The following is a 27,121-nucleotide window of genomic DNA, read 5'->3' as shown; positions in this document are numbered from 1 at the left end:
GGACAGCTGAATTGGTTTGAGTCCAATATGGGTAACTAAGACCCTACAGTGTCGCCCAAGAACAGAATTGTGGGTTCGAGTCCCCAATATCTGTTGACAGTTGAATTGAGAGGGTTCGAGTCCCCCAATAACTGTCAGTCAGCCGAATGGAGGGTTCGAGTCCCCCAGTAGCTGAAGGGGATCCTGGGGATCGCCCTAAAGAATTTACTATATTTGTGTATAAAGCAAAATTTATTCGGTGTATGTTTTGTGTATTATGCGTTTGATGTGCTGAAGCAATTGTATTTTAGTGTTTTATATTGGTGTGTATATATATATATATATATATATATATATATATATATATATATATATATATATATATATATATATATACTGCAAATTTACCCGGTGTGCTGAAACAGAGACAGGGAGAGAAACCCTGAAGGTTCAAAACAACCAATAAGTTAAACGCTGAAGTAAGCACACTGTGTAAACAAACAGAATGTGGTGTTTAGAAGTCCCCGGGGAAAGGAAATTTGAAGAAATAGAAAAAAAAGGAAGAAATTGTTGAATTTTTGTTGTTAAATTTTTGTTTTTAAAGATGAGAAATTGTAGTAGTGCTTGTGCTAAGGAGAATTTAGAAGGAGAAATAATGGCTATAATGAAACTACTCTAGGAGCAAGGCCAACCCCTCCCTTACCTGCACCCTCCCTTACTTCCCCTGCCACAAAACGAAAGCCCAGAATTAGTTTCCGTTGTTCCCATAGCAGCCTCTAATGTCCCTGTAGCAGCCCCTGATATCACTGCCCAAACCGGTCCTCCCCCATATCATGGTCTATATGACCCTGCCAGAGAAGCACTTAATGCAGCGATTTTGAGCCATTGACTTTGTCATGTCTCAACAGCGGGGATGGTTATGGTTAAGTTAATAGAAGAGCATTTCATTGCCTATGGGTTCAATATTTACTTAAAAAATTTTGTAAGGCATGTACCATTTGTATAAAACATATCCAGCTAAATTACTTGGTTTGTCTGAAGCAATTCCAAACAGCCATGACTGTGACTGTGTAGATATTATACAAACATTAAGTGTTGATGAATACTAAGACAATCTGCCACTTAAAAATTCCAATTTGATTGTTACAATGATGTTTATCTTTTGTGGACAAAAAGGGAAATGAACGGCAAAATCACAAAAAACATGTGAATTTGCTAGTAACAGAAAACCTAACATTTATATTTATTTTTTGTTATGCCTGGGGAGCTGTGCATATCTCTCGAGCAGGTTGGCAGCAGAGAGGTTTCCTGAGGTGTCCCGGAACAGGTTGCGGTAAAAGCCCACCTGAAGGGAGATTCTAGTGAGATTAAAGGGAATACCCTTGCTGACCAGGCAGCTACGGTTGCTAGCCGCATGAACGGCAGAGAAACTTTTACTGCTCAAATGTGTCATCCATGGTGACAAACTACTCACAGCTCACAGACATAGCTGATTTTCAAATTCAATGCTCCAGAAAGGAGAAATGAGAATGGATTGAAAATAGATGATAATATTTGGAAATTTAACACTGATTCATAAATCCAAAAGCCTTTTCCTTATTTGGTCACACAGATACACAATGTCGGACGCTTAGGCGTTTTTCAAATGTGTTCACATTTTATGCAAATTGGTGGGCGAGGGGTTTTTAGGAAACATGAAAAAGAAATTGTTTGTGGATACGTAACTTGTCAAAAGCACAATTTGGCACCCCAAATTCTATCAATTCTAAGCAGAACACCTCAGGGCTGTTTAGTGAATGGCAGTGTGACTTTATAACCTTACACCTAAATACAAGGGTTATCAAGATGTTTTAACTAATAGATTTTCTCATTTGGTGTAAAGTTTTTCCCCACAAAGAAAGGCTTCGCTGCCTTTATGGCTAATATGACAACATAATATTGTGCCAGGGCAAATGTTTAGCTTCTGATGTTTTGGTTGCCTAATGGTTTCTATAGTTTCTATGGGAGTCAAAACTAGTTCTTTCCTAGCAATAGTCAAAACAAGATATTTCCTAACAAAGTTTAATGGTCATTTTTAAATATTACACTGAAGGGTATGAGCAAAATTAACACAAAACACAATGTTATTTGCTGTGTTGATTTCTATTCTGATTCACAATTCAGATCAATTATTCCATCCATGGTTAGAAAATCACAGTAATCTTAATTCGACGGTAACTTTAGCTCATACATACGATAAGATGCCTTATAATTACAATTGTTGGGTATGTAAATATTTCTTCAAACATCTACATCTGATATAAACCAGGACTTCTGAACGCCAGTATAAGGGAAAAAGACTATGTTACAACTGAAGATATGATACAATGGTTGTTTGGAGGATCTTGGTGGAAAAAACTGTTGAAAATATTTGTTACAATATTATCTGCTCTTTTGGTGATATGCATGTGTTTGACTTGTGTGATACAATGTATTTCAAGAATGAAAAAGAAAATGATTCAATCTGTATTTACTGATGCATATTTTATGGGTAATATTGCAGACGGAGAAGACTACAAATTTGTTGTTCGGAAAACTACTAAAGCCTATGATGATACTGTGTAGAAAAATTTCATTAATGAAGGTTTAATCCTAAAGTGCCTAAGAAGGTTACGGGTTACAACCCGGAGTAAAGACATTATACATGATAAACAGGTGGGAATGTTGGAGAAAATGTATTTCTTATGACATTTTTCAAGATATTATGTTACCATTTATGAATGTATAATCCTTTGCTTAGAATCATATTTACCAGTTACTCAGAAAAACTGCCAAGGTGAAAAGAATGTTCTTTTGTTATCATATGACCTTTGATTACTGCATCATCAAGCTACATCATCTAGTTACTATCTTTGTCTTTGGTAGAATGTAGACAATCCTATTATTCTGGACTAAGAAAAATGTGTGATGTTGTTACCATTGTGAAGGTCTGTGAGGTTCGACCTTCGGAATGAACCAAACCAGTGATTAAAACCTAAATAAATACAGTCCGCAGAGAAGCTCAGATCGAGAGACAGATGAGTGTTTCCTGATGAGACATCTCAATCTGGGTTCTCCCTGCAGAATATTATACCACCCCATTCATGGTCTGAGTGTGTCTAATTTTTGTTAAGGTTCATAAGTATTTTAAACCTGACAGAATCAACTCGGATTTACAAGTCATTTCAACTTACTATTATTTATCTTGACTAGAGATGAGTTGTTATAACTACAGGTGAGTTGTTATAACTTATAAATAAAAGTTGACTTTTCTCAACTATATTTTATAAGTTGTGACAACAAATTTATGTTGACATGACTTGTAAATCAGAGTTGATTTAACAAAGAATTTTAATGCATCAAAGTTTTTTTTACAGTGTATGGATCACAGGTACTCCCCTCCAATGTTTTAAATGCCTTTGTCAAAAGCTATAAAGTAAAAAAGTAAGTACATTTTCTTTTACTAAGGTTTAATATGTTAAAGAGCATATCCACTGCACATCGGCTATTTTTATCTTTGATAGCTCCTAAAGGCTTCATGTATGAAAACAGCACCATGTCAGCATAGAGCATACAGAACCGGAAGTGATCTACTATGTTTAACAAGAATGCAGAGAAGTGCATGTACCATATAAGGCAAACAGGATATATCAACTTCTTTTCAATGTGTATAAAGAAACCTTCAGTATACAAATCAACCTTTTGTGGATTCTCATATGAAGCATTATCATTAGAGAAGCTGCCATGGCTGGTAACAGCTTAAATCTTAAATACATTTAGTATAAATAATAAAGTCTACTTTGAAATACAATTTGTACAATTCTTTACCTGTTCACTTTATTAATAAAAAACAAAGAAATATTCAAATTGAATTAGGCTACTTTTTTGTTCGTATTATAAAATGTATGAACTATGAAAAATTATAAAAAAAAATTATGATGAATAAAATTAGTATTCATCTGTGAAGAATACAAAACGTTTAAGTGTCTTTATCTTTTGTTAAACACAGAGCTTATTTTTCCTGATAATCCAAAAGTTTATGGGAAAAATTTATAGGCTTTTTAGTGAGGGAACCAGTTGAACTTCTGTTGTTGACCTACAAAAACACGTCATCCCTGCTGCGATTTTATAACAAAACTACCTGCCTGATTTATTTACGTTAACGAAGCATTATATTCGCAAATCATATGCATATTACAATAATAATACAATATAATAATTTACAATTAACTAAGAATAACAGTAAACATTATAATTGTTAATATTCTGAAATAAGAAAGTCTTGATGACATATGCAGCCTAGAAATGGCCAGACTCAAATCGACTCCACCTGCTAGTTCTGCATAACTCACATGTGCAGTTAGCTAAAACTATGTAAAGTATACACATTGTTAGCATATTTCATTAGCTATTTCACCAAAGGAGCATTAAAAAACACAAGCTTGTTATATTAGGAATACTTTATACTTTTGAGTATATCTCCATAAAGGATTGAGTACAGGTAGGCTATAGGCCAAATACTCTCATGTGAGTATTAATCAAGTATACTTGAATGTAAACTTTGAGTATATTTATGTAAGAACATGAACATTTTTCTTAATAAAAATTGAACTTAAAGTATACTTTCTTATTTTAAAGTTTTAAAGAAGTACACTTACAGCACACTTGAATAAACTTATTTTTCATAAGGGTATAATTTTGGTATCTTTCACTATAGCGCTCTGTCTGGCATTTTATTAAAATAATAAGCAATAGATATTGTATTTTATGGTGTCTTTGCTCGTTTCCTGCTTATTGATTTAACTATTTTTCATTACCCAGATCCAAACACCTCCCATCTTTTAGACAACTTTGATGATTACAACTACACCGATCTCACAAACCCGACCGACTTTGTTTTGGATGAGAGCACCCTACTTTGTCCACCCATCCCTATATCTGATGCAGTCAACATCTCATTCTGCGTCATCTACGTGATCATTTTTCTGGTGGCCGTACCGGGAAATCTGATTGTGGGCTGTGTGATCGGTTCAAACAGACGATCACTTTCTTCTTCGGATGTTTACTTATTTAACCTGATGTTTGCCGACACTCTATTGGCTCTAATCTTGCCGTTCTCTGCGGTATCCGTAGTGCACGGCTGGGTGTTTGGGGATTTCATGTGCAAACTCGTTTCCCTGGTGAAAGAAATAAACTTTTACACCAGCATCTTGTTTTTGGTGTGCATCAGTGTGGATCGCTATATGCTCATCGTGCGCGCTATGGAATCCCAGAATGCTCAGCGGCGGCTGTACAGCGGTGTCACATGCGCAGTGTTGTGGTTTTTTGGTGGCTTGCTTTCCTTGCCCTCGCTTTACAATGAGGCCTATTTATCCAGAAATGGCGAACAGACCGTATGTGCCGAACGCTTTAAGGTGCACAGTGCTGACAAATGGCGACTGGCCACACGTATCATAAGGCACCTCCTCGGCTTTATACTCCCTCTAGTGGTCATGTTGACGTGCTACAGCATGACAGTAGCACGGCTCTTGCGTACGCGGGGTTTCCAGAAGCAGAGGGCCATGAAGGTGATAGTTGCTGTGGTCGTGGCTTTTCTCTTGTGCTGGACCCCTTTTCACGTTACCACGATGGTCGACACGCTGTTGAGGGTCAGAGCCTTTAAATTCAGTTGCTACACACGGAGCTCTGTGGATGTTGCCATGTTTGCTATGCAAAACCTGGGTCTCGTGCACTGCTGTGTAAACCCAGTGCTTTATGCTTTTGTGGGAGAAAAGTTTCGAAAGCAATTTTATGCAATTGCTTCAAAGGCAACAAATTCTGGATCGCTTTTCAATCTCTAGATCTAATAGGTCTTCATCTCTGCAATCTGAAGTCACTTCTAACTTCCTGTGAGCTGCAGTTATGCAATGGACATCAATGTATGTAAATAATTAAACAAACTGATACCTGTCTTTGTTTGCTTGTATTACTACGTTCTGTTGTTGTGGCTATAATGTTGTGATGCGATGGCTCCCTCTATTGTTCACAGTCATCACAATGCAGGGTGATGTAATGTTAAGAGATAAAATTGGATACTTGGCTGGCTTAGATTTCAAAACAAACTATTACTTTCATTATTATCACATTTGGGTTAAAATTTAACAAATGCATTGTTAAATTATTTCAAAGTACTTTTATTCTATTTTTGTTTGTTTTTAAAAGACCTTTCATAAACTTTCTAAATATTACTATTCTAGTCTGAGAGGTACTTGTAAATGTCATGATAATGTAATGTTTAAATGTGTCTGGCTGCAGACCATTGTGTAATGGTTTATAAATGCAATAATATTAAAACTTCTTTAGGATTTATCACGAGTTGGTGTATTGTGTGATTTTTTTGGTCAATTTTTAAGATTTAAAATAAAATGTTATAAACCATTTCATCTGTGTTTTTCTTCCCCTAGTGACAGCTCTTTTGGCATTTATTTTCTGACAGTGTATGCTGTTATTTTGTCAGGGAGACAGAAAAGGAGAAATATTGAATAATTGTGCAACAACAATTTTCAGTGAACACAAGTTAAAGGACAAAAATATATAAGAAAAATATATAAGAAAACTGAAATATGCCACATAATTCATAAGCTGTATTAGAAGTCTTTTTGAAGTCAAATTATCTTTTTGTGTGAAGACTGCACTGTAAAAATACTTTGCTGCCTTAAAATTTTTTGTTGAATCAACTCGGATTTACAAGTCATTTCAATTTACTATTATTCATCTTGACTAAAGATGAGTTGTTATAACTACAGGTGAGTTGTTATAACTTAAAAAATTAAGTTGACTTTTCTCAACTATATTTTATAAGTTGTGACAACTCATCTTTGTAGACATGACTTGTAAATCTGAGTTGATTTAACAAAAAATTTTAAGGCAGCAAAGTATTTTTGACAGTGTGAAGTTTAAAATCTCTGTAAGGGTAAAATATCTTTTGTAAAATAAAAACACTCAAAACATTTCAAACAATATACCTATTAGGCAACAGTGCTCATTTTACTGTAGGTAAAAGATATGGTGCGGTTATGAGTAACCCAGTTCTAGCAAAAAAATTATAATTTAGTTACATGTCGATTTTGTTAAAATAACTTGATATTCCCCCATGTAAGCACAGTCCACAGTGATTAAAAGCTGTTTGGTTTCACTTATTTATTTTCATTTATTTTTGGGCTATGGTTTTCTATTAAATTTTCACTGACTTGCCATATTTTGCCTTAAAGGGATAGTTCGGCCAAAAATGATATCAAACCCATGATTTACTCACCCCCAAGCTGTCTGAGTTGCATATGTCCATCGTTTTTCAGACAAACACATTTTCGGATATTTTAGAAAATGTTTAAAATCTTTCAGTTGATTAAATGTAATGTTACGGGGTCCACCCATAGTCCACGACCTTCAAGTCCAAAACGAAAATAAATACCTTCCGGTTGCGCCGCCATCTTAGTCGCGTCCGCATTCAGGATGAGAGCTTACGCAGCCTACGGAGGCTACTCTGCTGCTGCTCTGTGCCCCCGCCCTCCGAATTTGTCATACGTCACTAAGAAAAGTGCGTACACCACGCTAATACGCTCTCCTGAATACAGAGGAGTCTAAGATGGCGGCACTACCGGAAGGTAGTTATTTTCTTTAATAAGGTTTTAAATATGGATATTTCTACAACAACACCGCGTGGATTACCCTCAGAAGACCTTTGTTTATCATCCTGGAGCCGTTTGGATTTAATTTGTGAAGGATGGACGCACTTTTTTTGGACTTGAAGGTCGTGGACTATGGGTAGACACCGTAACATTACATTTAATCAACTGAAAGATCTAAAACATTTTCTAAAATATCCGAAAATGTGTTTGTCTGAAAAACGATGGACATATGCAACTCGGACAGCTTGGGGGTGAGTAAATCATGGGTTTAATATCATTTTTGACCGATCTATCCCTTTAAGACATCTGGGCTGTGTTTGAATGACAAGGCATCTTTTATGTAATATGAATGACTGTTGTCAATGTATAAATATGAGAAAAGCAAATTTATATTTAGGCATTTAGCAGACACTTTAATCCAACTATTTGTTACTATTTTATAAAGGTAACTATTAAAAAAAAATTAATTTAATGTTTTATACATAAAATCATAATGTAAAGAAAATATAATCTTGTTATCTTTACTGACTTTAAAACTTTGAGGTTTTGGACTGGATTTCACAGACAGGTTCACATATCCAACTATTTTACTTAAATATGTAAATAACAAAAAAGCACAAAGACATCTCCATTCTGCAGTAAAACAATGGTGAAAATATATTAAACCTTAGGGTACCCTTCACTTTACATTTTCATTTCGTCATTTGGCAGACGCTTTTGTCCAAAACGACACAAATGAGGTCATTTTATTTTAATTGCGCACCTTCATACATAATCTTTAAGTAACACAAGTACAACATATGATTCTTAGTTTTGCTTTTAGTGTTCGATTATGTTGATGTACATTGAACACAAGATGTTGATCATGTCGATTACATGTTTGTAATGTTCTGCTTTTCTCTGGCCACATAAAAGCAACATCACACAGCATCTTTAACTTTTACATCCTCTACTGATACTGGAAACATTAAATGAATATCAGTAGATCTTCTGGTCAACAACAAATGCTGTCTAAGACCAGATGTGTCCGAAATACAGTTTACAATTTAAGTAGAAAAAAAAAAAAAAGTTTTGGGATGTTAATCTCTGAGCAACCTTCAGACTTAGGCAAACAGGATATATCAACATCTCTCCAACATATATAAAGGAACCATCAGTATACAAAACAACCATTTCTTGTTTCTCATGTGAAGCATATCATGAATGAAGCTGCGATGATTGGTAAGTCCAAATTTTTATTTTAAATCTAAAATAAATTTTGATTAAATCGTCAAGTCTATATTTTGATTTACAATTTATACAATTCTTTACCTGGTCATTTTATTTTACTTGCACACTGTAAAAAATAAAAGTAAGATCAACTTAAAAAATAACTTCAACTGGTAACACTTAAAAAATAAAGTTTTGTTCAACTTAAAATTTCACTTTAGGTGAAATTTTTTTAATAAAGTTTGAAAGTTGAATAAACTTTATTATATATATTTTTAAGTGTTACCAATTAAAGCAATTTTTTAAAGTTGGTCCAACTCTTCAATTTTTACAGTGCAGTCCTGTGGTTTGACAGAATTTTTTAAGAATTTTTTTCAATAAAAAAACAAAGAATTAAAATCTAATTACTTTTTCATTAATAAACCTAAAAGGTTATTTGTTTATATTATTAACTGGCCTCCATGATTAATCATTTTTTTAAATTATAACTCATAAGTTGGTATCTTTCATTATATTTTTATTAAAATAATAAGTAATAGATGTTGTATTTTATGGTGTCTTTGTTCATCACTTATTGATTCAACTATATTTTATTACCAGATTCAAACAACTCCCTTCGTGTAGAGGACTTCAGCAAATTCTTCTATGATGATTACAACTACACCGATTACACAGACACTACCCCCTTTGTTGTGGATAAGAGCACCCTACTTTGTCCACCCATCCCTATAGCTGATGCAGTCAACATCTCATTCTGCGTCATCTACGTGATCATTTTTCTGGTGGCCATACCTGGGAATCTGATTGTGGGCTGTGTGATCTGTTCAAACAGACGATCACTTTCTTCGTCGGATGTCTACTTGTTTAACCTGATGTTAGCCGACACTCTATTGGCTCTAATCTTGCCTTTCTCTGCGGTATCCGTAGTGCACGGCTGGGTGTTTGGGGATTTCATATGCAAACTGGTTTCCCTGGTGAAAGAAATAAACTTTTACACCAGCATCTTGTTTTTGGTGTGCATCAGTGTGGATCGCTATATGCTCATCGTGCGCGCTATGGAATCCCAGAATGCTCAGCGGCGGCTGTGCAGCGGTGTCGCGTGCTCAGTGGTTTGGTTCTTGGGTGGGGTGCTTTCATTGCCCTCGCTTTACAATGAGGCCTATTTATCCACAACTAGCAAAGAGACCGTATGTGCCGAACGCTTTAAGGTGGACAGTGCCGACGAATGGCGACTGGCCACACGTATCATAAGGCACCTGCTCGGCTTTATACTCCCTCTAGTGGTCATGTTGACGTGCTACAGCGTCACAGTAGCGCGGCTCTTGCGTACACGGTGTTTCCAGAGGCAGAGGGCCATGAAGGTGATAGTCGCTGTGGTCGTGGCTTTTCTCTTGTGCTGGACCCCTTTTCACGTTTCCACGATGGTCGACACGCTGTTGAGGGCCAAAGCCGTTCAATTCAGTTGCTACACACGGACCTCCGTGGATGTTGCCGTGTTTGCAACACAAAACCTGGGTCTCGTGCACTGCTGTATAAACCCAGTGCTTTACGCTTTTGTGGGAGAGACATTTCGGCGACGACTTATGCAAATGCTTCAAAGGCAACAAGTTCTGGATCGCTTTTCAATCTCTAGACATGGCAGGTCTTCTTCTCTGGCATCTGAATTCACTTCTAACTTCCTGTGAGCTGCAGTCACGCAATGGACATCGATGTATGTAAATTATTAAGACAAACTGATAGTACCTGTCCTTGTCTGCTTGTATTACTACGTTCTGTTGTAGTGGCTATAATGTCGTGATGCGATGGCTCCCTCTATTGTTTAGAAAGAGCACATTCATCACAATGCAGGGTGATAAATTAGGCTACTTGGCTGGCTGAGCTTTCAAAAACAAAACTATTAATTTCATCACATTTGGGTTAAGAATTGAATAATCATAAATCTCAGCTATTAAACTGTTGTGTAACTTAACGTGAACCATCAGACACAACAGATCTCACAAAGCCCATTTCAACCCTTAACTCAATTTTGACCAAATGCGTAGTTACTGCGCTTTGGCTTTGTAGGGCAGTGTGATACAAACATTTGTGATGCTCCAAGTTGTGTGACTTTTTGAGGAGAGTTAACAGATGCATTGTTAAATTATTTTAAAGTACTTTTATTCTATTCATGTTTTGTATTCATGTTTTGTATTCTAGTTTAAGAGGTACTTTACTGTCATGTAAATGTAATGTTTGAATGCGTCTGGGTGCAGACCAGTGTGTAATGGTTTATAAGTCGTAAATGAAATAATATAAAAACTTCTTCAGGATTTATCACGAGTTGATGTGTGATTTTTTTGCAAATTTTAAGATATAAAATAAAATGTTATAATCCATTTCATTTTTTGTTTTTCTTGCCCCAGTGACAGTTTTTTTGACCTTCATTTTCAGACAGCGTATGCAGTTTTTTTGTCAGTGGGATGGAAAAGCAGAAATATTAAAGAATTGTGCAGACAACAGTTCACAGTGACCACATCCGAGTACAAAAATATATAAGAAAAAAATATAAGAAAATTGAAATATGCTGCATAATTCATACGCTGCATAAGAAGTCTTTTGAAGTCAAATGATAATTTTGTGAGAAGACTGAAGTTTAAAATCTCATCCTGCATTTTGCGTAACGCCTCTGTTAGGTCACTTCATGTTATTTATGTAAAATATCTTTTGTAAGATGAATAAAAAATGGTTAGACATCTGGGCTGTGTTTGAATGACTATTATGCGTCTTTTATGTAATATGAATATTATGCAAAAAAGCTTTATTTTTTTAGACTTGTTTGTCTTTGTCTGTTTTCCATTTCCTTGTGATGCTTTAGGTGTTGACCAAGGTGTTGCTTCATTTTAAACACAAACACACATGCACGCACGCACACACACAGATTTTTTCTAATATGATCTATCCTAATGACACAGAAATGGTTTAATAAAGTGTTTCTCAACCAGGTGCTCGGGGCCCACAGGAAGACCTCAACAGATTTTCAAGGGGCCTCAAGATGACTTAAAATGATTAAAAATTGGACAAAACAAGTATTAAAATACTAAAACAAGCAACAATCAAGAGTTTTCTTTTTTTGTCCGTTTTAGTAGCAAATATGCATCATTCCAAGCTCTAGTTAATTTTATGTGGAAAAAATTTAGTGAGTGGGGGCCCTTAAAATATTGTTGTGATGTCAGAAGGAGATAATGCCAGCTGAGATTGGCTTAATTTAGCACCCTCTTGTATATGAGACATTATTAATATGCCCGCTTGTAAAGTTTATTCATAGCCGCTGTATTTTCCTACTTATATTGTCTGTCGATTTTTCTGTGTTTCCCCTGCTTCTATTAATGTAAAGCTGCTTTGAAACAATTACCAATTGTGAAAAGGGCTATTTAAATAAAATTGAATTGAATAATATCGCCCCTTAATCTGCACTATCCAACCACGCCACTGCCATTTAGTACAGCTCATTTGCATTTAAAAGGACACATCCAAAAACAGCACATTTTTGTGCACACCTACAAAGTGGCAATTTTAACATGATACAGTATAATAACTTATCTTTATGGTATTTTGAGCTCAAATATGCACTCTGGTGACATCAAAGATTTATTTAACATCTTAAAAAAGTATTGTGAAATGTCCCCATTAATATTTATATGCTTTTTTGTTATTTAGATATTTAAGTTAAAAAGTTGAATAAAATGTGGCCTTGTCTGTCAAATCCAATCTAAAATCCTTATCTATCTATAGGAGCATCACAGTTTGATTTTACATTGATTTAATCTCTGACATGACCTAACTCAGTCAGTATTAAAGATATCAAGATTATATTTTCTTTACATTATGTAGGATGATTTTATGTAGAAAACAGTAAATCACAAAAAAATTATTTTAAATAGTTACCTTTTTAAAATAGTAGCAAATAGTTTAATTAAAGTGTCTGCTAAATGCCTAATTGTAAATGAGCTTTTCTAATTTTTACACATTTACATCCTCATGGTATCATACATAATCTTTTAGGATCACAAGTACCACGATTCTTAGTTTTGCGTTTTGATCATGTTAATGTCCTACATTGAACATGAGACGTTGATCTTGTGACCGTAATGTTAATCTTCACCCAACATAACCTTCTGCTTTCCTCTGGCCACATTAAAGCAACATCACACTACATCCCTAACTTGTGCATCCTCCACCGATACTGAAAACATAAAACAAGTATCTTTAGATCTTGTGGAAGAGGAAATCCTGTCTAAGACTATACCAGGTGTGTCCGAAATGCAGTTTACAATGTTTTGAGATTTCAGTAGAAAATCTTTTTTTTTTCGGGATGTAACTCTCTGAGTAACTTTCACAATTAGGCAAACAGGATATATCAACATCTCTTCAACACATATAAAGGAACCTTCAATATCCAAATCAACCATTTGTGGATTCTCACGTGAAGCATTATCATGAATGAAGCTGCGATGGCTGGTAAGTCCAAAATCATATTTTAAACAGATTAAATCTGAAACAAATTTAGTATAAATCATAAAGTCTATACTTTGAAATACAATTTGAGCAATTCTTTACCTGTTCACTTTATTAATGACAACCAAAGACATTTTAAAATCGTATTAATTTTTTTATTAATAAACCTAAATTTGTAGGCCTATTATAACACGTATTAACTATATTAACTGGCCTCCATTATGAATCATTTTTAAATTATAATTTATTATATCTAACTACCCTTATGAAAAAAATATGATGAATATAATTTATATTCATCCGTGAAGAATACAAAACGTTTAAGTGCCATAATCTTTTGTGAAACACAGAGCTTATTTTTCGTGAAAATTCAAAAGTCTGTGGGAAAAACGAATGGGCGTTTTTAGTGAGGGAACCACTTCCGTTGTTAGCCTACAAAAATACTTCATGCCTGCCGCGATTTTATAACAAAACTACCAAAAAATGTCATTATGTAAAGCTACTCGGTTAATTTGATTGTTATACAGTTGAACAAGTAAAATTAACCAGTCAAACAATCAATATTTAAATAAACAACGACTCACCTCAACAATCTCTCATCGTGTCAGATGCCGTTTCTCAATCTGAAAGCCTGCAGCCTCCGGAGGTCGCATATGCAGGCTGCATACGTCATCAAGCCTGATTTATTTACGTTAACTCAGCATTATATTCGCAAATCATACTCATATTACAACAATTTACAGTTAATTAAGAATAACAGTAAAAATTATATTTGTTAATATTCTGAAATAAGAAAGTCTTGATGACGTATGCAGCCTGGAAATGCGACCTCCGGAGGTTGCAGCCTTCGGATTTAGAAACGGCCAGATTTAAATCTCCACCTGCAGGTAGTTCTGCGTAACTGCGCATGTGCATTATGCTAAAACTATGTAAAATATACACATTGTTGGCCTATTTCATTGTCTATTTCATCAAAAGAGCAATAAAAACAACAAGCTTAGTATATTAGGAATACTTTATACTTTTAAGTATATCTCCATAAAGGATTGAGTAGCTGTAGGCCCAATATAGCCTACTTTTATGTCAGTATAAGTCATTTTAACTTTGAGTATATTTCTGTAAGAACATGAAAATTCTTTCTTAAAAGTATATAAAAATTTTACTCAAAGTATACTTTCTTATTTTAAAGTTTTAAAGAAGTACACTTACAGCACACTTGAACACTTCTTTTTTATAAGGGTATAATGTTGGTATCTTTCATTATAGTACTCTGTCTGCCATTTTGTTAAAATAATAAGCAGTAGATGTTGTATATTATGGTGTCTTTGCCCGTTTCCTATTTATTGATTGAACTTTTTGTCATTAACAGATCCAAACCCCTATCAAATAGACTATATTTATGAAGACTACAGCAAACCCCCGAACACGACTGACTTTGTTGTGGATGAGAGCACCCTACTTTGTCCACCCATCCCTATAGCTGATGCAGTCAACATCTCATTCTGCGTCATCTACGTGATCATTTTTCTGGTGGCCGTACCTGGGAATCTGATTGTGGGCTGTGTGATCGGTTCAAACAGACGATCACTTTCTTCTTCGGATGTTTACTTATTTAACCTGATGTTTGCCGACACTCTATTGGCTCTAATCTTGCCGTTCTCTGCGGTATCCGTAGTACACGGCTGGGTGTTTGGGGATTTCACGTGCAAACTGGTTTCCCTCGTGAAAGAAATAAACTTTTACACCAGCATCTTGTTTTTGGTGTGCATCAGTGTGGATCGCTATATGGTCATCGTGCGCGCTATGGAATCCCAGAATGCTCAGCGGCGGCTGTGCAGCGGTGTCGCGTGCGCAGCAGTGTGGTTCTTGGGTGGGGTGCTTTCATTGCCCTCGCTTTACAATGAGGCCTATTTTTCCACAACTAGCAAAGAGACCGTATGTGCCGAACGCTTTAAGGTGGACAGTGCTGACGAATGGCGACTGGCCACGCGTATCATAAGGCACCTGCTTGGCTTTATACTCCCTCTAGTGGTCATGTTGACGTGCTACAGCGTGACAGTAGCACGGCTCTTGCGTACGCGTGGTTTCCAGAAGCAGAGGGCCATGAAAGTGATAGTCGCTGTGGTCGTGGCTTTTCTCTTGTGCTGGACCCCTTTTCACGTTACCACGATGGTCGACACGCTGTTGAGGGCCAAAGCCGTTCAATTCAGTTGCTCCATGCGGTCCTCAGTGGATCTTGCTGTGTTTGCTACACAAAACCTGGGTCTCATGCACTGCTGTGTAAACCCGGTGCTTTACGCTTTTGTGGGAGAAAAGTTTCGAAAGCGATTTATGCAATTGCTCCAAAGGAAAGGAGTTATGGATCGCTTTTCAATCTCTAGATCTAGCAGGTCTTCTTCTATGCAATCTGATGGCACTTCGAACTTCCTGTGAGCTGCGGCCATGCAATGGACATCGATGATGTATATAAATTAAGACAAACTGATACTACCTGTCCTTGCCCCCTTGTATTACTACGTTTTGTTGTCGTGGCTATGTTGTGAAGCAATGGCTCCTTCTATTGTTCATAAAGAGCACAGAGGTCACACTGCATGGTGATGTGAGTGTTCAGGGTTGAGCTTTAACAAACAAATCTATTACTTTTATTCCTATCACGTGTGGATTAAGCATTAAATCCTCAACGTCAACCATCTGTGATAAAACATTAGTGATGCTAGTTGTGTGATAAGAGACACCCAAAGAGGAAAACATGTTGAGCAAGACTGATCTGAAATGTCTTACAGCACATTTAAGTATGAAATGCTCTAAAATTGTACAACATATTAAGCTTAGGCTAAGTACATGGTTAAATACTTTAAAGGGGACATTTCACAAGACTTTTTTTAAGATGTCAAAAAATGTTTTTTTGTCCCCAGAGTAGAAATGTGAAGTTCTAGCTCGTAATACTATATAGATAATTTATTATAACAAGTTTAAAATTTCCACTTTTGATGTAAGCAAAAATGTGTAATTTTTGGGTGTGTCCTTTTAAATGCAAATGAGCACTAAATGGCAGTGCCGTGGTTGGATAGTGCAGATTTAGGGGCGGTATTATCCCCTTCTGACATCACAAGGGGAGCCAAATTTTAATGACCTATTTTTTCACATGCTCGCAGAGAATGGTTTACCAAAACTAAGTTACTGGGTTGATCTTTTTCACTTTTTTTAAGTTGATAGAAGCTGGGGACCCACTTATAGCACTTAAACATGGAAAAGTACATTTTTCTTTAAAGTACTTTTATTTTATTCATTTTTGTTTGACCTTTCATAACCTTTCTAAATAATACTATTCTAGCTCAAGAGGTACTTTACTGCAATGTTTCACTTTTGATGCATCTGGGTCTAGACCATGGTGTAACGGTTTATGATTAATTCAGGACTAGGCCTTAGTTAGGCCATTTACAAAAACAATACTGGTGTGCATGCTGAGACAAAACAATGGCACTGATATATATTAAGATATGTCAATGCAAGTTTTTTTTTTATTAAGCCAGCTCAGATATAAGTCTGGGACAATAGGATAAAACCTGTCCGGGAAACAGCCGCTAAGTTATAAATGCATTGATAACTTCTTCAAGACTTATCATAGGTTGATGTATTGTGAGACTTAAGATATCAAATAAAATGTTATAAACCATTTCAGTTTTGTTTGTTTCATATAGATCATATTACGTCAACAAGGATGTAAACTACCAGGATGTATACACATATTCATATACAACCTACATTTCTCAACACATCTATGTCTTATATGAGGAAATGTTAAATAAATATGAAATAAACAATAATAAAGTTATATTCAATGATAACAGAAGACATCAACAAAGTTTTACATCTAGTTTAATTTTATTTTCAAACGAACAGCAGTTTGTACACTTTTCAGCCAAAGCAAAAGTTGCTTACCTAAATATTTTTTCTGAGATAAAATGCTATTGTTAACAGTTTCATTAACAATAAGCTTATTTAACTTGAACAAGTTCCTCATACTTGTTTCTCTTGTGAAACTAGTAGATAATATCTACCAAGAGGTGTCATTTCCTTGAGATCACCCCCTTAAAAAACATACACAACCCTCCCCATAATAGTGGTACAGTGATTAATGAAAACATAGGTACGGTTGAAGCTTCAATGTTAAAACGTAATCTACACCCTTGCATCTGCCACCCCACTGTTCATCTCAGATTTTTGATTAATCATACAGGAAGGAAAGAGACTTAGTATAAATAATCGTTCAGTGGCTTCATGTTTTCGATTTTCGGGAAACCATCAGCCAGTAAATCTCTTGTCAATTATACTGAACAGCCTTACGCTCCATAAACATCTAACATCACAGAAGATTCATTGGTAAGCCAAAAATTATAAAATTACATGAAGTTTAAAGATTAATTAAGACTTTGTAAAGAAATGGTAATGCTGTGGTTTGATTAATTTATTGATTTTGCCATTTTATTTGCACTTATGAATTAAACACTATGGTTGAAAAGTTTGGACACATGTATTTTATAAAACAGCTATGCATACTATCGACATATTTAAAAATGTCTTGAATGTGTTTTTATGTATGCTGAATACTTGTTGGCTGCGTTGCATTTCCTTTACTATCCATTCAAACTCTTTATAGAATACTATATACTTTATTGTCATTTTTCTTGGGCAATGATGCAAATATAAAATAAAACTTTCAAAGTAACAAATTTAAGTGTCCAGATTTTTGACTGATAGCATTTAAAGTCACTACTTGAGTGATATACAATAAATATAATTTATATAAAAAAATTATAATACAAAATATATAATTGTCCAATGGTGGACGGTAATTTCTCTTCCGAGGGACCCGAATTCAAAACATGTGTTTGGCGTGTCATGTGTGTTGCTCATCATTATGCATTATGCATCATGTCAAAATACGTGCATGCTGCAAACACGTCGAAAGGGTTTATTATAAAAGAGACGCTCGCATTTACAAAATACTCACAAGACACTATCCTAACACTAAACTGTGATTACACATGAAATTAAGCGAATATCTTGCAAATGCGAGCGTTTCTTTTATCATAAACCCCTTCGAAGCGTCTGCAGCAGACAGATATTTTGACATGACACGTGATGCCCATAAGTTTACATGACGCACCGAACACATATTTTGACATGACGAACCACACAGATAATTGGCTAAATATATGTTGTGAAAAGCTTCACATGGTGCACCGTCGAGAAAAAAAGTTACCGGCCACCACTGTAATTGTGTACGTCCATTAACTTTAATTTATTTTTCGATTGACAGTCTAGCTTTAACATGGAGAATACTACAGATTACGATTATTATCCTTACTCTGGATTCAGCCAACCTTGCGAAGAAAACTCGCTGAATAACAACACAGTTTTAGTCCTAGTATACATCTTAGTCTTCTGTCTCAGCATGGTGGGCAACACGGTGGTAATTCTCGTGGTGTATTTCATGGAAAGCCGCAGGGCGTCTACTGACGTCTACCTGATGCACCTGGCGATCGCCGACCTGCTCTTTTCGTTGACTCTCCCATTCTGGGCCGTCGACCTCCACAGCAGCAACTGGGTGTTTGGCACAGCTATGTGCAAAGTGGTGTCGGGTGTGCAGGAGACCACGTTTTACTGCTGCGTCTTCCTTCTGGCTTGCATCAGCGTCGATCGCTACCTGGCCGTCGTTAAAGCGACCCAGTTTCTCTCCAGACAGCGCCACCTAGTCGGGGCGGTATGCATGGCGGCATGGACAATTGCTTTTTTTCTGTCTCTGCCGGTTATAGTGCACCGCAAGGCCTTTATTCCTGAGGAAAGGACGAATTACGTATGTTATGAGAATTTAACCGAAAGCATGGATGAATGGAGAATGGGCTTGCGTATTCTTCGCCACACGGCTGGATTCTTCATACCGTTGACTGTGATGATCTTCTGTTACGGTTTTACTTTCTCTACTCTGTGTCATTCGCGAAACAGCCAGAAGCAGAAGGCCATGCGAGTGATCCTGTGTGTAGTACTGGCGTTTATCATCTGCTGGTTGCCCAAAATCATCACGGAGATCATTGACAATCTGATGCGAGCCAGTCAGATCACTGAAACATGCGAGCTGAGAAACAGTTTAGATGTGGCGTTGTATATCACCAAGGCTTTGGCTTTTACCCACTGTGCTTTTAATCCCATTCTGTACGCTTTTATTGGGAAAAAATTCCGCAGCCAGCTCTTAATGTCTCTCTTCAGGAAAGGCCTTGTGGGGAGGGAAACGCTGTCAAAATACAGAGTTGGATCTGTCTACAGCTCAGCAAGCTCAAGACTTTCTTCTGTGACTCAAAGTTAGTATCCCTATTTGGCGTGCATGTGTGAATAATGCATATCTTAGCTTCTGTAACCTTTAAATCCATGCAAACATGAGTTGAGAATGAGTATCTCTACATCATTTTGCAGGATATAAAGCAACAAGAATACTCAAATGCAATTGTTGAGCTGTTTCACAATGTCATTTCATTTCATACACTGTCAGAAAAATGGTCCCTAACTGTCACTGGGGCGGTAACTTTTCAAAAAGTACACATTCGCACCTAAATAGTTCATATTAGTTTCCCAAACCAAAAAGTACATTTTGGTACCAAATGTATAGATATCTGGGACAAATTAGGACTTTGATCTTTATTTCCTGACAGTGTATGGTGTTATTTTGTGAGTGGGATAGAAAAGGAGAAATATTGAAGGATTGTGCAACAGCAATTCACAGTACCCACATCCGAAAATATAAAAAGAAAAGAATATAAGAAAACAGAATTATTCCTTATGATTCATACTCTGTAATACTTGTGAAGTCACATGATCATTTTGTGGGAAGACTGAAGTTAAAAATGTCATTCAGCATTTTGCATAATGCCTCTGTTCTTTTTATGTTATCTATGTAAAATATCTTTTGTAAATGAAAAAACGCATAAAACATTTCAAACGGTACAGCAAGCATTAGCCATCACTTCATCAATGGTTCATGGATCTCCAACCTTGTTCCTGGATGGCACCTGTCCTGCAGATTTGAGCTCCAACCCCAATCAAACACACCTGAACATGTTAATCAAGTTGTTTAGGGGTACATTAACATTAGGGGCAGGTGTATTGGAGAAGGGTTGGGACTAAAATATGCTGGACATAGTGTTAAAAAACAGTAGGCGAAAAGTACCCCAATGACCTACTACTGCCAGCAAGATCCCAAAGTGTTCATTTGATGGACACTTTGCTATCCCGTGAGCCCCCGGGACAGGAATTATCAACCAAGAAGAAGATGGAGGGGCATTGTTTTACTAAAAATAAATTTTAAAAGCGGTAACACAGCTCTATTCAAATGCAAATACTTATTAAACAGCTGTCTCTTGTTGTTAAATTGCACTAGTTTAACGTCATTCCAGTTAACAACTAACTTGTTGTAAAGACGACGTATGTCACGTGATGTATCTATCCATACTATCCATATTCATACTATGAAGTGTTTAAACCGTCGATGAGTGGGTACTTCATCTAATTCAGTACCTACTGTCACAGTATGCGATTTAAGACGCAGCCCACGGCTTAGGCAGCTAACTTGTTGGCTCGCTGCCTTATGAGGCAATGACTTTAGCGACATGAAGGCAGCTCCGGGAAATGCATTTGGACAGCCTTCATAGGGAGCGTAATGTAATTCTGTTTGAAATATAAACAGAGAGCACCTTTATGATAACGAATCGCATATTTGAAAACTACAATACTTATTTCTCACTGGAAATGCAATCGAAAGTGAAAATAAAACTGTATTTGTGATCTAGCCGCTTTCTTGGCCATCATTTCATGTTTTTGAACTCGACCACTCGAACAATCGCATTCCCCGTGCACGCCCACGCATAGAATTGTGGGACAAGATGATGAAGGTATCTCAAGAGACAGGATGTAAACCAAACATTGGATTCAGATGTGCCTTCCGGCCTTGATATGCTGCCTCCGAAGGCAGCATTGGCCCTGTCCCACATGGCGCACTTCATGTGGACTTTCGGTCTTGTAGCCTTAAATTGCGCATGCTCGATTAGTCTACTAGTCTGTAGGGTGTCCCATCTGTTATTTTTTATGACCTGAAGTATGCTCATCAGCCCCCTACCCCCTTGCACCCTTGATGCGGTCTACGGCGAAGCCAGCACTGCTGCAGGATCCCCACACTTTAACAAACCCAGAAGTCCTTGCGAAAGAGCAATCAGACGACGGATGGGAGCAGTTTACACTAATGGGCAACTTCTCTTCCTATTTCCGGCTTGATGCTCAAGTCTGTCTCAAAATATGACTCAGGTGCACCTTTATGTACTCGGGCCAAGGGTTTCTAAGGTCTGCACTACATGATGTCATCAAAGTGTGGACTCTGAAGAAGTCCACAAGTCCGGAGTGTGCCATTTGGTATTTGTGCTTTTCCATTGCATAGTACCCCACAGTTTGGTTTAGTTTGGTTCGGGTCAGCTTACTTTTGGGAGCTTTTCCATTGGATGCAGTACGTAGTATCCAATACTTTTTTCATACAACCTCAATTGGGGTTCCAAGCGATCCGACCTGATACCAAACATGACGCGAAAACACCGTAGATCACTGATTGGTCTGAGAGAATCGTCACTACCAGCGTCATCGCTATAATGTAAAAGATTAGCTTTTTATGCTAGCTTGCGATGTCTCGAGCAAACATGTTGTTGTCTGTGCTTTGCTATAATTTCCCAAACTCCCTTTTAGCGATGAAAAACATCCACAGGTTGAGAATCAGGAACACCATAATAGTTTTTTTCCAGACTTGTAGTTTGTGGTGGCACATTTGCATGCACGTGCGCATGTGTATATGCAACTTAAATGAGGCTCTGCGGAGTGCTTCGACTGATGACGCCACCGGTGTTTGTACAGAAATTGTCATGTGAGACAGAGGTAATGATAAACGCGATGTGCAAACATTTATTTGTGATGGTCAATTTAAATTTTGTCGCAGACTGTGAAATAAATAAATGAATGGGAATGTACAAGGACGCTCTCACTTGTATGATGTCACAGCAGTATGCAGCGCAAATATAACGACACGCCTATAATCCCTCCCACTGCGAAGTGTTACTAAACTAGATGGAAAAGCTAACCAAGCCAAAGTGAGGTGAGCTGACCCGACCTGACCCAAACCAAACCGTGGGGTACTCTGCAATTAAAAACATTATTGGTCTACAGGTCCGTATTCATTGTAATGCTACGAAGTGTGCTCATCAGCGCCCCTTTGCACCCTAGGTGCGGTCTACGGCAAAGCCCACTCTGCTGCAGGCTCCACGCACTTTACCAACCCAGAAGCCCTTGCGAAAGAGCAATCAGACGACGGATGGGAGGAGTTCACACTGTTGGGCAACTTCTCTTTCTATGTCCGGCGTGACGCTCGAGTCTGTCCCAAAATACGACCCCATGCACCCTCGTGGACTCACGTCTAGGGTCCCTAAAGTCTGCACTACATGATGTCATCAAAATGTGGACTCTGAGGAAGTCCACAAGTATTTAAATAAGTACGTCTAAAATCTGCAGGACAGTAGCTCACCAGGAGCAGGGTTGGAGACCTCTGGTCTAGGTTAACCATAAAAGCAAAGTCAACAGTGATATCAATCTGTTTGGATTCATTTCTTTATTTATTTCTTTTTTTGGGGATATGGCTAGACTTCCAAATTTCGTCTTGTTTTAATCTAGACGTGTGGGCTGTGTTAAGATGGATTAGACGTTTTTTTAAATGTGAAAGTGCATCGCTGGTTATTATTAGACAGATTTGTGTGTCTTTGTCTGTTTTTCACTTTCCATGTAATGATAACAATCTATGAAGGTGCTGCTTTTCAGTGAATCTGTATCTCAAAATGATCTGAAAACAACCTTTTCACTTTACAAACACACAACTAAATCTTAGTTTTTTTTTATTGTGTATACACAATAAAGTTTCAGATTCAGTAAAAGTGAGTTTTGCTGCACATACTGTACTCAGTTAAGAAATCTGTCTGCGTTTTATCGTGCAAGAACACGATTTCAACAACCTTTTTACTTCCCCTCAAAAACACTGATAAGTGATGAAACATGCTTCCTCCTTACCTTTCTCAACCCAACTTTAAAAAACAGCTCTGTTCCCAGCAAGCAAAACCCGAGATGTTGAAATGACGGCTAACTAGACCCAATATAATCCGGCTATGAGTAGGCTAACCCACTTTTACCCTAAATAACCTTGGATTTGGTTACATGCCATTATTGTCAAAATATCTTGAAGATGTATGATATCAATGTTCTGAAAGTATACGCATCGTCTATTCTTGGGCTATGGTTAAACGGCCAAATTTAGCCAAAATTGCTTGTTGGGTTAAAGCTTGCTTGACTCTTATAATAATGTTATAAGACTTATCTTATGTAAGTATTAACCAAATAATATAAACTGTTGATGGTTGCAAGATGCTTATTGATCCTTATCACAAACAATGTAAGAGATGTGGTCGTACTTATTATTTCTGTGTAAAGGATGTGGTACACTTTCACGCTCTGTACTTTCTTTCCTTTTTTTTGAAAAAATATTTCAGGTTATTGATTGAGAGGATGATTATTTTGTTTTGAAACTGTACCACATAGGTATTTGGGGATTTACAGCAATTATGGAAACTGTCTGTCCACTTCATTTCTTACCAGATCACCATGCTGAAAAACGAACAGAAACCATCACAGAAATTCTAATGGGTTTAATGGAAATTGTATTGCACTCTCAGAAATAAAGGTACAAAGCTGTACCTTTTCTGTCACTGGGGCTGTACCCTTTCAAAAAGTACAGCTTTGCACATAAGGAGTTCATTTTAGTACCTCAGAAGTACTTTCTGGGACCAAAGAGAGCTTGTTAGTACCTCAAAAATACATATTAGTATTTCAAAGGTACATATTGGTACTAAATGTTTACATATCTGTACCTAATGGTCCATACAATTACCTTTTTAAAGGGTGCTGCCCCACTGACAGCTATATTTTGACTTTTTTCTAACAATGTAGGTCCTTAAGGTACGGTAATCTACCCAAAAATGTATTCTGTTTTGTATTGCTGTAAAGGTACCAAACTGTGACAGAAAAGGTACAGTTTTGTTTACCTCTGACAGTGTGGTTTTAATGGGAACTCCAAAGGTTATCTGTGGGTCTCTGGTAATGTGTTGGGTTTTTGGGGCGTTCTCGTGCATGGAAACCAATAAACCAATTTATTAAAGGAACAGTATGTAGGATTGTGGCTAAACTGGTACTGTAATCACACAACTGGTGGCCAATACACAAATGACAACATAAACATCAGTTGAGGGCTGCAACTCCACTTTTTAAATGAAAATATCCTGGCCAGACAAGTAATGAAAATGATTTTTTAATGTCTAGTGACATATCAGGGCCATTTTATGATTCATTGATATAAATTTCTTACATACTGTTCCTTTAAATTCTACCGAAATAAGGCCCGAACCATGTTGCAAAAAGACATTTTGTAATGAGTTTTAACAGGAAGCAGCTGAATGTTTATACACTCTTAAAATGAATGTGTTAAAATAACACATCTTGTGTCTAGTTAAGGACAGTTAGTTAGTTTTATTTATTTGAAAACAAAATCAACACGAAATGACACATAATGTGTTAAAATGACACATAATGTGTTAAATAGGATAACACAAAGCAATGTTTTAAAAATTAACACATACTTTCTTAGATAGTGTTTGAAATGGAAATAATTTAATTTTCAGTATAAAGGTACTTGGGCATCATGCAAGTGTTTTTTATATTCATATACTATTCAAGCCATCAACCCTGTTTTAAATTACTTGTATGCATTTTATACTCACAAATATCATTGTATATATTAAAGCTAAAAGACATAAGAGGATTGTCACATAGGTGCTATATTGCATTCAAAATGGTTCCCCTATGATTATGAGTCAGTGAACCACTTTTAGTGTTATTTAGTACCGTTTGTTTTTAGATTGTAGTATTATGATAAAGAAAGATTCACACCTTTGCCCTAAGATTCACTCGTGAACAAAAGGTCAGTGTTTTTTCCTTTCCTTGTGATGATAACAATCTGTGAAGGTGTTGCTTTCAGTTAATCAGTATCTCAATCAGAAATTATCTGGAAAACAACCTCTGTCGCACTGCAGAGGTATTAGATTCACACACACACACGCACGCACGCACGCACGCACGCACGCACGCACGCACGCACGCACACACACACACACACACACACACACACACACACACACACACACATTTTAGATTAAGTCATTTAGCAGCGACTTTTATCCAAAGTGCTTACAAATGAGGTAAAAGCAATTACAGTTTTTTTCGATTGCTAAATGACAGTGGGCACAACTGGAGTCACATGTGCAAAACTCTAACTACAGTCTGCACAGCAGCAGTTCATGTGGACCAAACTCTAGTTAATTTTTCATTGCTTGAACACAGTATTCAAAACTCTACACACTTATCCCATGACTTTAACTACAACCTGCACAACACTGTGGATTTACAGCACTTTGTTCAAATGCTAACACACTGCTGTCAAAACCGTCAACCACACATTCAAAACAGAATTGATTTCAGCCTTGTGCCTTTCAAACACTGCTGATTGCAATTTCAAATAAATAAAAATTCCAATTTCATATAAAATATTACTTTTTCTACTAGGTAGAGCTCAGAAAGACAAATTTTGGAAATGGAACGAGGAAGACGGGTTTGTGGAGGGAGAAGGGTGGCAGGTAGTGGCTTGATGCTAGAGAGAGGCAGGATTAGCCCCTCAATTATTTGTACTTTTAATTTCTACCTTTTTTTCTCATTACTGTAATTCCATAAATTACTCCAGACTATTGAAGCAAACTGCTAATTTTCATTTACCTTAAAGAATTGTTCTGTTCTAAAAAATTCAATAAATCATGTGATAAATCAATCAATAAATAAATAATTATTTGAAGAAAACATTACTTTATGAAGTCACTGAAATTGTTCAATCTGTAAAGATAAAAAGTTAGTATTTTGTGTATTGGTGTTTGATGTTAGTGTTTTTTTCTGTCAGTGTGTTCTGAGTGACAGTGTGTGTTATCTCAGTGAGGGTTGTGTTTAGTGTTTGGCTGCACTGAGCTGTTTTGAGTCATGTGTTTAGAGTTGTGTTGCTTGAAGTGAGTTTTGCAGGTGATATGTACAGTTTAGCTCAGGTGACTTTTGGTATTGCAGACTGTAGTTAGAGTTTTGCACATGTAGCTCCAGTTGTGCCCACTGTCGTTTAGCAATTGAAAAAAACTGTAAAACAACACAAGAAAAGCAATACATAAGTGCACTAAAACTATCTCTCATCAAGTCTACCACGGTACACATAGCCAAGGTTTTGTTTTAGTTTTTTTAAGGACATTAAAGATAATAGGAAAATAGAAAAATATATTAAATTCTGCATTAGTAAGTGAGGTGTTGGCGGATTTTTTGCCGATTCTTAACGACGGACAGTGATCCTTGACAATGAGTACCAAATTATAAAAAAAATATATAATCATTTGTCAATTAACAAACAAACAAAATAATAACTTTGGACACCAAATGTACCTAAAATTACATTATCACCATTTTACTGTATGAGACCATATAGACCAGTGATCTCCAACATGATGCCCCCGGGCACCAGGTTGCCCGCACAAAGTCTG

At 36.6% G+C, this 27,121-nt stretch overlaps 3 protein-coding genes across 8 annotated transcripts in view; all 3 read left to right on the top strand.

Moving 5' to 3' along the window:
- LOC135733557 (C-X-C chemokine receptor type 2-like) overlaps window positions 1–11,003 on the top strand; it is a 43,106-nt gene extending 32,103 nt beyond the window's left edge. For 5 of the 6 annotated variants that reach the window (XM_073811958.1, XM_073811956.1, XM_065252297.2 and 2 more), the window contains one exon: window positions 9,474–11,003. In XM_073811958.1, the coding sequence (XP_073668059.1) occupies window positions 9,474–10,558 (1,085 nt within the window). In that variant the 3' untranslated portion in view covers window positions 10,559–11,003. Of the gene's footprint in view, window positions 1–8,862; window positions 8,886–9,473 lie in introns of those variants that run through there. The other variant, XM_065252298.1, reaches the window with a different exon arrangement.
- A 3,726-nt stretch (window positions 11,004–14,729) lies between these two features.
- Window positions 14,730–17,035, top strand: LOC135733094 (C-X-C chemokine receptor type 1-like; the record flags this gene model as incomplete). The annotated part of the gene is made up of 1 exon (XM_065251405.2): window positions 14,730–17,035. A coding segment is annotated over one exon (1,071 nt), but the record flags the coding sequence as incomplete, so codon positions are not given.
- A 208-nt stretch (window positions 17,036–17,243) lies between these two features.
- cxcr2 (chemokine (C-X-C motif) receptor 2) lies at window positions 17,244–24,209 on the top strand. Its single transcript, XM_065252302.2, has 2 exons — window positions 17,244–17,750; window positions 18,691–24,209. Exon 2 carries the CDS (start codon window positions 18,703–18,705, stop codon window positions 19,732–19,734), a length of 1,032 nt encoding a protein of 343 aa, XP_065108374.1. The 5' UTR covers window positions 17,244–17,750; window positions 18,691–18,702; the 3' UTR covers window positions 19,735–24,209.
- Window positions 24,210–27,121: the final 2,912 nt, after the last annotated feature.

The sequence above is a fragment of the Paramisgurnus dabryanus genome, chromosome 15 (genome assembly GCF_030506205.2).
Source record: "Paramisgurnus dabryanus chromosome 15, PD_genome_1.1, whole genome shotgun sequence".
NCBI classification, from domain to species: Eukaryota; Metazoa; Chordata; class Actinopteri; order Cypriniformes; family Cobitidae; genus Paramisgurnus; species Paramisgurnus dabryanus.
This window is presented reverse-complemented; position numbering and strand designations above follow the sequence as displayed.

Excerpts from the sequence above, each read along its gene's own strand:
- cxcr2 (XM_065252302.2), top strand. The coding sequence starts at position 18,703 with ATGGAGAATACTACAGATTACGATTATTATCCTTACTCTGGATTCAGC.